The sequence below is a fragment of the Ornithodoros turicata genome, chromosome 4 (assembly GCF_037126465.1).
Source record: "Ornithodoros turicata isolate Travis chromosome 4, ASM3712646v1, whole genome shotgun sequence".
In the NCBI taxonomy this organism is placed as follows: domain Eukaryota; kingdom Metazoa; phylum Arthropoda; class Arachnida; order Ixodida; family Argasidae; genus Ornithodoros; species Ornithodoros turicata.
The window spans coordinates 43,019,013-43,033,274 of record NC_088204.1 but is presented as its reverse complement, the minus strand read 5'-3'; the positions used below and the strand labels follow the sequence as shown (position 1 = coordinate 43,033,274).

General features: G+C 40.7%; 1 protein-coding gene across 3 annotated transcripts in view; it reads left to right on the top strand.

Moving 5' to 3' along the window:
* LOC135393060 (lysosomal alpha-mannosidase-like) overlaps window positions 1-14,262 on the top strand; it is a 492,848-nt gene that overhangs the window by 191,150 nt on the left and 287,436 nt on the right. For 2 of the 3 annotated variants that reach the window (XM_064623631.1, XM_064623633.1), the window contains one exon: window positions 7,769-7,874. The exons of the other annotated variant lie outside the window; for it this stretch is intronic. In XM_064623631.1, coding sequence (XP_064479701.1) covers window positions 7,769-7,874 — 106 coding nt within the window. The remainder of the gene's footprint in view (window positions 1-7,768; window positions 7,875-14,262) is intronic. 3 annotated transcript variants of the gene reach the window in all.

The window sequence follows — 14,262 nt, the reverse complement described above, 5'->3', positions numbered from 1 at the left end:
GTCATGAATATGACTCAATTCAATGGGAAACATGGGTGCGGGTGGTGAGAAGCACCGAGAGAGCAAGTACAAGTTGGTAGGGGCACAGCTCGTGTACACCCCCTCGAACAGCCCCCACCAAAGTGCCGAACAGAAGAAAGTGTGAAACTGAAAGCAACCAGAGCCGAAAGAAAAGGGAGGCCGGTCTGTGGTGTGAAAGGAACAAGTGTGTTGTTCTTTTTATCGTACTTTGCATTTCCGTGTGGATTTGTAGTGGACTACATGCATGCTGTGTGCTCTGGGTTTGTCAGGTCCACAGCATGCATGTGGTTCACACACAAGGGCTCAAAGCCTTGGGCAAAGCCACTTGGGCAAATTTCTCTCCCAGATAGACTGTAGGCTTCAGGGTTTGCGACCGACGTGGGAAACTTCATAACAATGGGATTTCAATGGGAGGTTACGTACATGTGTGTATTTCATGAGGATAGAGTCGCATAGAAGTACTGTTGCGTATCATAGTAACAAATAATTCAAATGTCACCAAACAGGATGTGCACTGTTCACAATCGTCGTACCACTTTTAATCGTGCAACATGTTTTTACTCAAAGCGTTATCCTATTGCCAACATTGTGTTTGTTCCTCGTTCAAAAAAACAATTGAAAAATCCAGAACTGGGTGTTGTTGCGTCGTGCAGAGGTTATGTACATGTGTGTATTTCATGAGGATAGAGTCGCATAGAAGTACTGTTGCGTATCATAGTAACAAATAATTCAAATGTCACCAAACAGGATGTGCACTGTTCACAATCGTCGTACCACTTTTAATCGTGCAACATGTTTTTACTCAACGCGTTATCCTATTGCCAGCATTGTGTTTGTTCCTCGTTAAAAAAAATGAAAAATCCAGAGCTGGGTGTTGTTGCGTCGTGCAGAGGTTATGTACATGTGTGTATTTCATGAGGATAGAGTCGCATAGAAGTACTGTTGCGTATCATAGTAACAAATAATACAAATGTCACCAAACAGGATGTGCACTGTTCACAATCGTCGTACCACTTTTAATCGTGCAACATGTTTTTACTCAAAGCGTTATCCTATTGCCAACATTGTGTTTGTTCCTCGTTCAAAAAAACAAATGAAAAATGCAGAACTGGGTGTTGTTGCGTCGTGCAGAGGTTATGTACATGTGTGTATTTCATGAGGATAGAGTCGCATAGAAGTACTGTTTCGTATCATAGTAACAAATTATTCAAATGTCACCAAACAGGATGTGCACTGTTCACAATCGTCGTACCACTTTTTAATCGTGCAACATGTTTTTACTCAAAGCGTTATCCTATTGCCAACATTGTGTTTGTTCGTCGTTCAAAAAATAAAAAATAAAAAATCCAGAACTGGGTGTTGTTGCGTCGTGCAGAGGTTATGTACATGTGTGTATTTCATGAGGATAGAGTTGCATACAAGTACTGTTGCGTATCATAGTAACAAATAATTCAAATGTCACCAAACAGGATGTGCACTGTTCACAATCGTCGTACCACTTTTAATCGTGCAACATGTTTTTACTCAACGCGTTATCCTATTGCCAGCATTGTGTTTGTTCCTCGTTAAGAAAAAAATGAAAAATCCAGAGCTGGGTGTTGTTGCGTCGTGCAGAGGTTATGTACATGTGTGTATTTCATGAGGATAGAGTCGCATAGAAGTACTGTTGCGTATCATAGTAACAAATAATTCAAATGTCACAAAACAGGATGTGCACTATTCACAATCGTCGTACCACTTTTTAATCGTACAACATGTTTTTACTCAAAGCGTTATCCTATTGCCAACATTGTGTTTGTTCGTCGTTCAAAAAATAAAAAATAAAAAATCCAGAACTGGGTGTTGTTGCGTCGTGCAGAGGTTATGTACATGTGTGTATTTCATGAGGATAGAGTCGCATACAAGTACTGTTGCGTATCATAGTAACAAATAATTCAAATGTCACCAAACAGGATGTGCACTGTTCACAATCGTCGTACCACTTTTAATCGTGCAACATGTTTTTACTCAACGCGTTATCCTATTGCCAGCATTGTGTTTGTTCCTCGTTAAGAAAAAAATGAAAAATCCAGAGCTGGGTGTTGTTGCGTCGTGCAGAGGTTATGTATCGTCGTACCACTTTTAATCGTGCAACATGTTTTTACTCAACGCGTTATCCTATTGCCAGCATTGTGTTTGTTCCTCGTTAAGAAAAAAATGAAAAATCCAGAGCTGGGTGTTGTTGCGTCGTGCAGAGGTTATGTACATGTGTGTATTTCATGAGGATAGAGTCGCATAGAAGTACTGTTGCGTATCATAGTAACAAATAATTCAAATGTCACAAAACAGGATGTGCACTATTCACAATCGTCGTACCACTTTTTAATCGTGCAACATGTTTTTACTCAAAGCGTTATCCTATTGCCAACATTGTGTTTGTTCGTCGTTCAAAAAATAAAAAATAAAAAATCCAGAACTGGGTGTTGTTGCGTCGTGCAGAGGTTATGTACATGTGTGTATTTCATGAGGATAGAGTCGCATACAAGTACTGTTGCGTATCATAGTAACAAATAATTCAAATGTCACCAAACAGGATGTGCACTGTTCACAATCGTCGTACCACTTTTTAATCGTGCAACATGTTTTTACTCAACGCGTTATCCTATTGCCAGCATTGTGTTTGTTCGTCGTTCAAAAAATAAAAAATAAAAAATCCAGAACTGGGTGTTGTTGCGTCGTGCAGAGGTTATGTACATGTGTGTATTTCATGAGGATAGAGTCGCATACAAGTACTGTTGCGTATCATAGTAACAAATAATTCAAATGTCACCAAACAGGATGTGCACTGTTCACAATCGTCGTACCACTTTTAATCGTGCAACATGTTTTTACTCAACGCGTTATCCTATTGCCAGCATTGTGTTTGTTCCTCGTTAAGAAAAAAATGAAAAATCCAGAGCTGGGTGTTGTTGCGTCGTGCAGAGGTTATGTACATGTGTGTATTTCATGAGGATAGAGTCGCATAGAAGTACTGTTGCGTATCATAGTAACAAATAATTCAAATGTCACAAAACAGGATGTGCACTATTCACAATCGTCGTACCACTTTTTAATCGTGCAACATGTTTTTACTCAAAGCGTTATCCTATTGCCAACACTGTGTTTGTTCGTCGTTCAAAAAATAAAAAATCCAGAACTGGGTGTTGTTGCGTCGTGCAGAGGTTATGTACATGTGTGTATTTCATGAGGATAGAGTCGCATACAAGTACTGTTGCGTATCATAGTAACAAATAATTCAAATGTCACCAAACAGGATGTGCACTGTTCACAATCGTCGTACCACTTTTAATCGTGCAACATGTTTTTACTCAACGCGTTATCCTATTGCCAGCATTGTGTTTGTTCCTCGTTAAGAAAAAAATGAAAAATCCAGAGCTGGGTGTTGTTGCGTCGTGCAGAGGTTATGTACATGTGTGTATTTCATGAGGATAGAGTCGCATAGAAGTACTGTTGCGTATCATAGTAACAAATAATTCAAATGTCACAAAACAGGATGTGCACTATTCACAATCGTCGTACCACTTTTTAATCGTACAACATGTTTTTACTCAAAGCGTTATCCTATTGCCAACATTGTGTTTGTTCGTCGTTCAAAAAATAAAAAATAAAAAATCCAGAACTGGGTGTTGTTGCGTCGTGCAGAGGTTATGTACATGTGTGTATTTCATGAGGATAGAGTCGCATACAAGTACTGTTGCGTATCATAGTAACAAATAATTCAAATGTCACCAAACAGGATGTGCACTGTTCACAATCGTCGTACCACTTTTAATCGTGCAACATGTTTTTACTCAACGCGTTATCCTATTGCCAGCATTGTGTTTGTTCCTCGTTAAGAAAAAAATGAAAAATCCAGAGCTGGGTGTTGTTGCGTCGTGCAGAGGTTATGTACATGTGTGTATTTCATGAGGATAGAGTCGCATAGAAGTACTGTTGCGTATCATAGTAACAAATAATTCAAATGTCACAAAACAGGATGTGCACTATTCACAATCGTCGTACCACTTTTTAATCGTGCAACATGTTTTTACTCAAAGCGTTATCCTATTGCCAACATTGTGTTTGTTCGTCGTTCAAAAATAAAAAATAAAAAATCCAGAACTGGGTGTTGTTGCGTCGTGCAGAGGTTATGTACATGTGTGTATTTCATGAGGATAGAGTCGCATACAAGTACTGTTGCGTATCATAGTAACAAATAATTCAAATGTCACCAAACAGGATGTGCACTGTTCACAATCGTCGTACCACTTTTAATCGTGCAACATGTTTTTACTCAACGCGTTATCCTATTGCCAGCATTGTGTTTGTTCCTCGTTAAGAAAAAAATGAAAAATCCAGAGCTGGGTGTTGTTGCGTCGTGCAGAGGTTATGTACATGTGTGTATTTCATGAAGATAGAGTCGCATAGAAGTACTGTTGCGTATCATAGTAACAAATAATTCAAATGTCACAAAACAGGATGTGCACTATTCACAATCGTCGTACCACTTTTTAATCGTGCAACATGTTTTTACTCAAAGCGTTATCCTATTGCCAACATTGTGTTTGTTCGTCGTTCAAAAAATAAAAAATAAAAAATCCAGAACTGGGTGTTGTTGCGTCGTGCAGAGGTTATGTACATGTGTGTATTTCATGAGGATAGAGTCGCATACAAGTACTGTTGCGTATCATAGTAACAAATAATTCAAATGTCACCAAACAGGATGTGCACTGTTCACAATCGTCGTACCACTTTTAATCGTGCAACATGTTTTTACTCAACGCGTTATCCTATTGCCAGCATTGTGTTTGTTCCTCGTTAAGAAAAAAATAAAAAATCCAGAACTGGGTGTTGTTGCGTCGTGCAGAGGTTATGTACATGTGTGTATTTCATGAGGATAGAGTCGCATACAAGTACTGTTGCGTATCATAGTAACAAATAATTCAAATGTCACCAAACAGGATGTGCACTGTTCACAATCGTCGTACCACTTTTAATCGTGCAACATGTTTTTACTCAACGCGTTATCCTATTGCCAGCATTGTGTTTGTTCCTCGTGCAAAAAAAATTAAAAAATCCAGAACTGAGTGTTGTTGCGCCCTGCAGAGGTTATGTACATGTGTGTATTTCATGAGGATAGAGTCGCATAGAAGTACTGTTTCGTATCATAGTAACAAATATTTCAAATGTCACTAAACAGGATGTGCACTGTTCACAATCGGCGTACCACTTTTTAATATGTGCAACATGTTTTTACTCAAAGCGTTATCCTATTGCCAACATTGTGTTTGTTCCTCGTGCAAAAAAAAAAATCCCGAACTGAGTGTTGTTGCGTCGTGCAGAGGTTATGTACATGTGTGTATTTCATGAGGATAGAGTCGCATAGAAGTACTGTTGCCTATCATAGTAACAAATAATTCAAATGCCACCAAACAGGATGTGCACTGTTCACAATCGTCGTACCACTTTTTAATCGTGCAACATGTTTTTACTCAAATCGTTACCCTATTGCCAACATTATGTTTGTTCCTCGTGCAAAAAAAAAAAAAAAATCCAGAACTGAGTGTTGTTGCGTCGTGCAGAGGTTATGTACATGTGTGTATTTCATGAGGATAGAGTCGCATAGAAGTACTGTTGCGTATCATAGTAACAAATTCAAATGTCATCAAACAGGATGTGCACTGTTCACAATCGTCGTACCAGTTTTTACTCGTGCAACATGAGTGTTATTGTGTCGTGCAGAGGTGATGTACATTTGTGTATTTCGCAAAGGTAGAGCCGCATCGTAGTTCGAGCAATCGCCAAACCCTACTGAATGTATGTGTATTGAACTACTTGTGTTCTAGTAAACTTTTGTAACATTTGTAATAAATTGCAAAATATCTTCTCACCTGTATATTTGTCGGGGGTCCCCGAAATCCACCATTTAGAATAAACGCTTAAGAATGAAACACTCAAGAATAATCCGCTTAAAAAATACACGGTTAAAAATAGATCTCCTAAAATAAACCGCTTACTATCCCCGCTTAGAGATCACCGTTTGATAATCCGCCATTAAAAATAAACTGTTTCAAAATCCCCTCACCATCTAGCACGGAGGCGGACTGATCGCAATTTGCGCCGGGTTAGATCAGGTTATGTTAGGTTAGGTTAGTTTGGTTTCGGTTAGTTTGGAATAGTTTAGGATAGTTTGGTCCTGTGAGGTTAGTCTAAGCCCCTTGCTTGCAGTTCACCTTGAATTGGGCCATACCACATGGCTCTAGCAACTGTAGGGTGGATTTGGGGGGATTTTGAAACGATTTATTTTTAACGGTATATTCTTAACCGTGGATTCCTTAGCGTTTTTATTTAAGCGGGGATATTTCGGCTATTATTTTTGTGCGTTGATTTTTAAGCGGATATTCTGGGAGATATATTTTTAATAGTGGGTACTTATGCGTTTATTTTCGAAATATTATTTTTAAAAGGTTCAAACAGGATACACCCCAAAATGATATTAACTGCAAAGAAAAATACGGAGTGGAGACTAACCTAAACATTAATTATGCTGTGTTATATACTGCTCACAATATGTAATTACAGGGTGTGTAAGTACAAAGGCTATAGAGTGCGTCTGGACTCTGTATAGACTGTGTATTGACTTGAGAAATATAAAAACAGCATATAAGAAGTCAATATGTTCTCTATAGGCAGTACGCATTCTGTAAGTAAAAAGCTCAATACGCTCTCTTTAGACATTCTATTGAAGAATTGCAATAGAAGGTAAATGTCAATAAGAATGCAATAGAGTACATAGAGATTACATGGCATGTTAACAGAAAGTCAACATTCATTTTTGTCAGGGATACTCTCATAATCCGCCGTTGAGGTTACGCTGTTAGCATATAAAACCGTTGTACTTTCAAGCTTCGAGTATGCGAGTCTCATCTGGTGTCCCCATCAGGTTTATCTTAGGTCCAGAATAAGGCAGCTCGATTCATACTGTCTGATTACAATCATACTACGATAGCGTCAGCTGCTTCAAGGAACAGTTACGGGCATGACTACTCTCGACGTCCGCAGGAAAATCGATCGTCTTTGCTTTTTCGATACGCTTATTTTCGAATGCCTCGCCAGAAGCAGTTGTACTGCCACCCCCCCGACGCATATTTGCATATTTGAAGAATCGATCACTGCTTCAAGGGTCAGCCACTTCATACGCGTACTAATGCATTTACACACTCCCCATTATTAGCATCATTCCGTGATTGGAACTTGCTCCTGCATTCTTCACTGTATGCGATCCAGTGAAATTTAGAATCTCATGCGAAAAGTAATACTACGCACATTAGCTGTATGTTTTCTGTTTGCTGTTTTACTATGTGTATTTTTGTGTTTTTACTTTTGTACAATGTAATTACGTTATACTGTGTATTTTTGTGTTATTGCGTTTCTTACCTGCATTTCACTCACTTTGCTTTCCTTATGTAACGCGCTTTTTAAAGCACCTTTGGGGTATTAAAATGAAATGAAATTTGGTGCCATGGTACAAGTTGTAGACACGCCATCTTCGGCGAGGAACATTAAATGCGGTGCGTAATGTACCGATATTTTTTCCCACGTTAAACAAAGCTTAGATGCCAAAATTAATCCACAGAGCGACCACTGTGGCATCGCTCAGAATAATAATTGTTTCGCGACCTTAAGTTCATCAGCAAGACTCCCGCGTTGCGTTTCGTTTTCTTTCCAGATGGGATTCGAGGGCGTATTTTTCGACCGAATCGACAGACGTGAGCTGAAGTGGCGAAAGAAACACTCTCAGTTGCAGTTCATCTGGCGAGGAGGCAGTCGGCTAGGTAAGCGTACCCCTTAAGGCATTTGTTTCCCAACAACAAGTGTGTTGCCCGCTCGCTGGCATTGCGTTGAAACTCTACGAACGTTGACAACGAGTGTTACAAATGCTGGTTGTCCAATGGCGATTGCGCTTAATTTAGAGTCTACATTCGCCTGACGCAAGTTATATTTATACTGTGTACAATTTCAAGTAGCGTCCTCAACTTCGTCAGGCTATGAGGGAATTGAGATATTATCGACAATTGGTAAAGTCGTACCGTTTTACACTCCGTATGAACTATGTATAGCGTATCGTCAAGAAATTTCGGAAGAGGTAAACAGTAATCAACGTGAGGAGAACAGCCGTCTCCTGTTCCACGCTACCTGTCGCATACCGCATACCGTTCCGTAACACAAAACGGAAAACGCTCGTAGGTTCGCCGTTAAAAAAAGAAAAAAAAAAAGACGCTGCATATTTAACTTGTAGAATCTGAGCAACTTACTACAATACGTGTAATTTATTAGGGCTCTCAGTCACGAATTGAACTGAGAAATGCTTATTTGTTTTCTCTCGTTCTTCGTCTCTACCTATTATTTTTTGAATCGGATACCTACATTCGCCAGGGAGGCATTCAGTAGGGGGGATAAGAAAAGGAGCATGACAATATAAACGAATGGAATGTTTATGTTGATATTGTGTTGTTGTTATGAACTATGTTATGTTATGTTGTGCAGCTGGCGCTATTGCACGTGAAAGAACTGTGTAAAAAGAAACAGACAAAGAGTGCCCACCACTGAAACTAAGTGACGCCCGCGACAGTTCCCACTCTTGTGTGGCCAACAACGGCGAGCCGTGTAAGACCCACCTGAAACTGAAACAGGCAAAAAATATATTTGTCATTTTATGCCAATTTATGAAACAATATGACGATTCCAGTGTCCAATCTGCAGCCGTTTTCGAGAAGGTTGGGGAGAAATAAATGCACTAGTCTTCTGGCCTATATCGCTAGTCGTGACTTTCAAGGCTTCCCGGTCCACAACCGCACTTTCCAGATGCGCCATTCTTATGGTGCAGAAATGTTAGTGCAGGATGATGTAGGCGCACGAGTTTATTGGGTAAAGCAGAGACATGAAACAGCAAAAATTGTACACTTGTTCTTATTCATTGCAACCCCAATACGGATATCAGACACTCTCTCTCTTTTAGAGGCCAAAAATGATACTACTGGTAGCGGTAACACCGGTCTGCTGAAGAGCTGTTTTCGTACCCTTTTAATTACGAGATCATTAGATGTTGAACTTGTAAGTTCAACATCTAATGAACTGGAAGTTTCTGCGCAGAGTTTCACGTATGAGAGACACCATGGTGTCTCTCATACATGAAACTCCGCCGCTCAAAGTCTCCAGTCATCATGATTCAAATAAAGTTGTTCCTGTGTTTGCTCTCATACATAAAAGTAACGAAGCTTCGACACTGGTTGAACGTTATCCCATTATTCTGATTTATTTTCTCGATACCCGCGTAAATCTTCGGCTCGAAACTTTGTAGTGCTGTGTATGTCCCAGCTGGAATAGAAGACATGACCTTTGTGCTCTTTCATTCGCGTGGAAGAAGGCCACGCGAATGACAGCGCACAAAGCTCAGATAACAAAACAACCTACTAACAGCCACCACTCTGATCACGTGTTAAAAACCGGTCACTGTGAACGATGTAACAACCCTATAGAAGCACAAAACGTTTTGTAAACGTCGAGGAAAGGTCTAGCCACGACCACATTTTCATCTAGGAGACGTCTTCAATCTGATCTACATGACGTCTTCTATCCCGTGATATGTTGACGCTTTCCCGAGTCTTGAAGACGTGTTTGTCGCCGTCTTGATGATGTCTCACAAATGTTTAAAACACATATTTGAATGCCAGAAAATTCAGCCCTTTGGATATCCATCGGGTACAATTTTGCAGAGATCTGCAAAATTGTCTTTCTTTTGTATTTTTGTCTTTCTTTTTTTTCAACCTCAACCACCGTCACCACATGTTTCATTTTTTTCTTTCTCCAAGCAGTACCGCAAGCAACACTGCCACGCGACCATTCGGCCGTAATCGAAGACGCGCTTTACCAAGGCATAATGTAAAACCCCGAGACTAGGGAACGCGAAGGGACAGACACAACACGAACCAACGTTCCCTACAACGTTCAACACGTGTTCCCTAGTCTCTGGGTTTTACATTATGCATCATCTTCACCAATTTGGTTGCTTCTTAGCCATTTTTTTCGTTTACAAGGCAGACCGCATTAACAAAGGTGCTCTCACTCTAAGAGGAGGCTCCCTTTTTGTTCATCACGCACGCGTAGGGAGACCAGATCATGGATGTGGTCTATTCCCTTGCAAAGGGAAAACAGATATTATACATTGCTTGTCGAACTCCCGCAAACTCAATAGTCCTGCTCGCCTCTGAGTCAAAATGGAGGTTGAGGTGTCTAAGTGTAATTCAATTACGCACACAAACAACAATGATGTGGGGAATTGCTGGAAGTATTAACTCACCATCAACACAACGTCTGTCTTTCTTACTGCTTTTGGTTTGAGACAGTTAGTAGGTTCACCGAAAGTAAACTGACTGAGTACACACAAATCGTCCTCCTTTAAGATACCTCCTGAACAGAGATGGCGAAGACGCATTATAAATCGAATGTCGGTACGTCTTGCATACGTGAACGGAAGACGTTTACAGCAGGACTTCCTTTAGGATACGTCTTCAACAGAGATAGCGAAGACGTAATATAAACGGAAAATCGGTACGTCTTATAAACGTACTATAAATTATGGGTTCTAGACGTCGCGTTGACGTACTGGTAGTCTTCTATCCTAATTTGACCAAATAAAGACGTTTTTGCGAGGTTTTGTGCTACTATGAAACCTTGGCTTTTGAAAACAGATGGGGGAGAGAAAATTCCTCGAATCATGGCATATTCATTGTGAGATAAATGCATGTAACAGTCACAGGGGGACCTTACCAGTCTGTTACAAAGGTTTAAAAGGATTCCCATTTTAGAATGTGCTTCATTCCCCGTGCTGATGATGACTCCCGTATATAGGCGTCGAAACGTTCACACCTTGGTTTGTTTTGTGATTATTATGCAAACCAGCGTGTTTTCTTCGTTTATAAAGGGTTATGTTTGTTCCAAAAAAGTAAAGGGCAGGGGGACTCCTTCACTAGCCCGCAGAAGCATGAAAAAGTTCAGGAATTTGAATATTATGGCTTGGTAGAGACCCTGATATACTGTTCGTAGTTAATTCTTTGTACAAAAATCTTCCTTTCAGATGTTCCCCCTAGTCTGCATTTTTTAAATGCAATAATTTTTAGTACATTGTATTATCATTTGTTCGGATTTTACCGACTCCTCGAACTGATTCCTCATTCTCTGCGGTATTCCCACGCTATGTTGCATCTCATCACGCTGCTTCAGTTGTAAATGACGGTGACTGATTGGCTTCTCTTCTCGTCTTTAGTTGGCTTCTGACTTAGTGCATTGGTGGCCACGTAACATGTTCGGTCTAATTAAACCAATTGGTATCTTGTTTCTGACTGATACTGTAGGCAATTCCTTCAATTGGTTTCTCATTGCTTGCTTTGGTGCAGTGTGTACAGAAGATGTGTTGGATAACATTATATCAATTGGAAATCAGCATTTCGCATTGATAGTCACTAAAGAGACTCTGACCAGAAGTTGGACAAATCTTTCGTTTGCATCTATTACGAAGGTATAAGTTTTATAAGTTTAAGCAAAGTATAAGTATAAGCAAAGTTTTCCAAACGGGGAACTGAAAACCGGCTTGGCTTTTCCGAAATCTAGCCTCTTTGTAGTGGATGTCAGCCAATTTCCGTGTGTGTGACTAAAGCACGAGGTTCATGTTTCATTGGGCGCCCCGACCGGAAGTTCAGTTGTTAGTGCGTTAATGAGAGTGGCGGTATCTGGAAAGCGATCTTCAAAATTTAAAATGGACGTCGAAGCAAGAAATGCGGAGACTTTGAGCCCAGAACCTTTTTCTGACCTTCCTGCGATTGAGAAGGAAATTCAGCGTGCTGAACAGTTCCTTCCATTCGAAACGTCGCCGATGCTGTGAATGCGAGCCGCAAAGCTCTACGAACACCGGGCACAGATGAAGCAGACACCATCAGTCGCCTGTATCCGACAGACATGGTAAGCGACGAGCTTTTTAGCGCACACTGTGATCGAACATGTCAACGGTCTGTGTAAATTTTGCTTCCTCATATTTAATGTGCACTTGTTGTTTAAGGTGCCGGTGTGACTGGTATGTCATAATGCCGAAGGAGATCGAATGCTTGTGCTGCAAGGAACTCGAAAGCACTGCCGAATGACTGCAGTATGAGAGCGTTACAAGCCACGAAGATTTCCAACTTCTACGCCTCAATACGACTGTTCTGAAGGCAGCATATTTTTAACTTCGTGGGCAGCGCGAAACTATGAGCGACCATATTCACACGTAAGTCACATGTGGCCGAACGATGTAAAAATTTGGGTGGGCAAAATTGGTTTGGTCCTGTATTAAAGTCGCTAAAAACTCCAGTACAGGGCGCAGCACATAAAAAGACGACAACTCTTAAGTGGGGAAACGCAATATAGGCAACCATGTAATTGTCAGTGTGCTGTGTCTTGAGTCACCTTTTTATGTATTGCCCTGCGGTTAGGGTTGTTTAGCGATATTGAGTGTTATTTCTTGTCGATTCAGTGAGTAAGTAAAAAAAATGTTGGTTTCTAAAAGAATACAGCATGTGCAGGGTGTGTGCTTATAAACTGCAGTGGCACTCATGTACATGTGGAAATGGCACTGCACGCAACCTGTACTGTGACCGGTTACCTATTTGCATAAACTATATTTATGTAAATCTGTGTACGTATTTATGTACATACAAATACAGTGCGTAATGCCAGTTTGCAAGGCGGGATTGGCACAAGCTTGAAAAAAACAAGAGGGTGCCAGCTTGTGTAGTGAACAGGAGCTTGCAAGCCTACCCCACAGAGACTGCCAGAGGCTTCAAGTACCCAAGATACTAACTGGAGGTACCTCTTCGCACAGCTTGTCTATCGGATTTACAATAATTCAGTATCTGTATTTCAGTACGATTCATAGCCATGCAGGACGATGCATGGCTATGAGTTCAATATGTTGTGTTGAAACACGACACTGAAGTCCTTTTTAATGAGTCTTGCGGGACGATAGATGGTCTCTCCCTTGGTGACATTGTGTATCATTGCTACCAATGAACAGTTTCTTGAGCAAGACTGATGAACCAATGAAGAGATTCTGTCTTCCAAATATGTATGTTCCTTGTAACTGCTGTGTTTATTAAATGACCCATGTTGATGTACCCTCTCATGTAATGCCCGCAAGCATTTTAAGGTATATTCATAAATGTACAAATATCGCAACCAAAAAGACATGTAACACATATTTCTTATGTGGGTTACAAACTTTCACACCGAGTCTTGCTGAAGATGCCTGGACTCTGGGCGAATGCTTGCAACGTACGTCATAAATATATGTTTGATGTTCTGTTGTTCAGAATTCTCGAACCATTAAGACAATTACATATGAGAACGAAATCAGCCTACCACATTAGTAGCCATTAAAGTTGCACGTCATCACATAGCAGGTGCTGCACCAGGAGATGCTACTGTTGCTTGTTACATGTACCATAATTTCACGCGTATAAGCCGCACGGCAGAAAAGCAGCAGGACCTGTTTTTATGAACGTTTTGAAAATGTTCGGGCAGATAAGCTGCAGCAATACGACACGACTGATTTGTGCAACAAAGCAGACCATAGAAAGGCCATAAACCCTGAGGTCCATGCTCGGGGGTCGGCATGGTGTACCACAAAGGTGGTCAGTTCTAGTGTTCTAGCAAGATTGGATTGTGCCCTCGTGTGTTTTTCATGGATCAACGTGTCAGTGGCCCTCCAGAAGACATGAATCACTGTCACCACTTGGGGGAAGATACCACGAAGATCAGTCTACTCGAATGTGGGTGCGCCCCTGTTACACATTGTTCGTGCATTGGTAGGGCGGTGCTGTTCCAGAGACACTGTCGGCCCTTTCGTTAAAACTGGCGTATGAGGAAAATGCCAGGGAAAAATAGTCCTAAGATAAGCCGCACAGCGTCTGTGAGAAAAAACTTGCGCATTACCCGCGGCTAATAAGCGTGAAATTACGGTATAGTTTTGTATTCATATGTTCACCATGCATCTGTATGCGAAGAGGATATGTGCAATCTTTCATGTAGCTGACAATAGTAAACATACAAGCACATGTGATCATCTGCATAGCATTTATTACTCACAGATTTGTAGGTATACACTTTGTAAGCATCCTTCACTACTAGAAG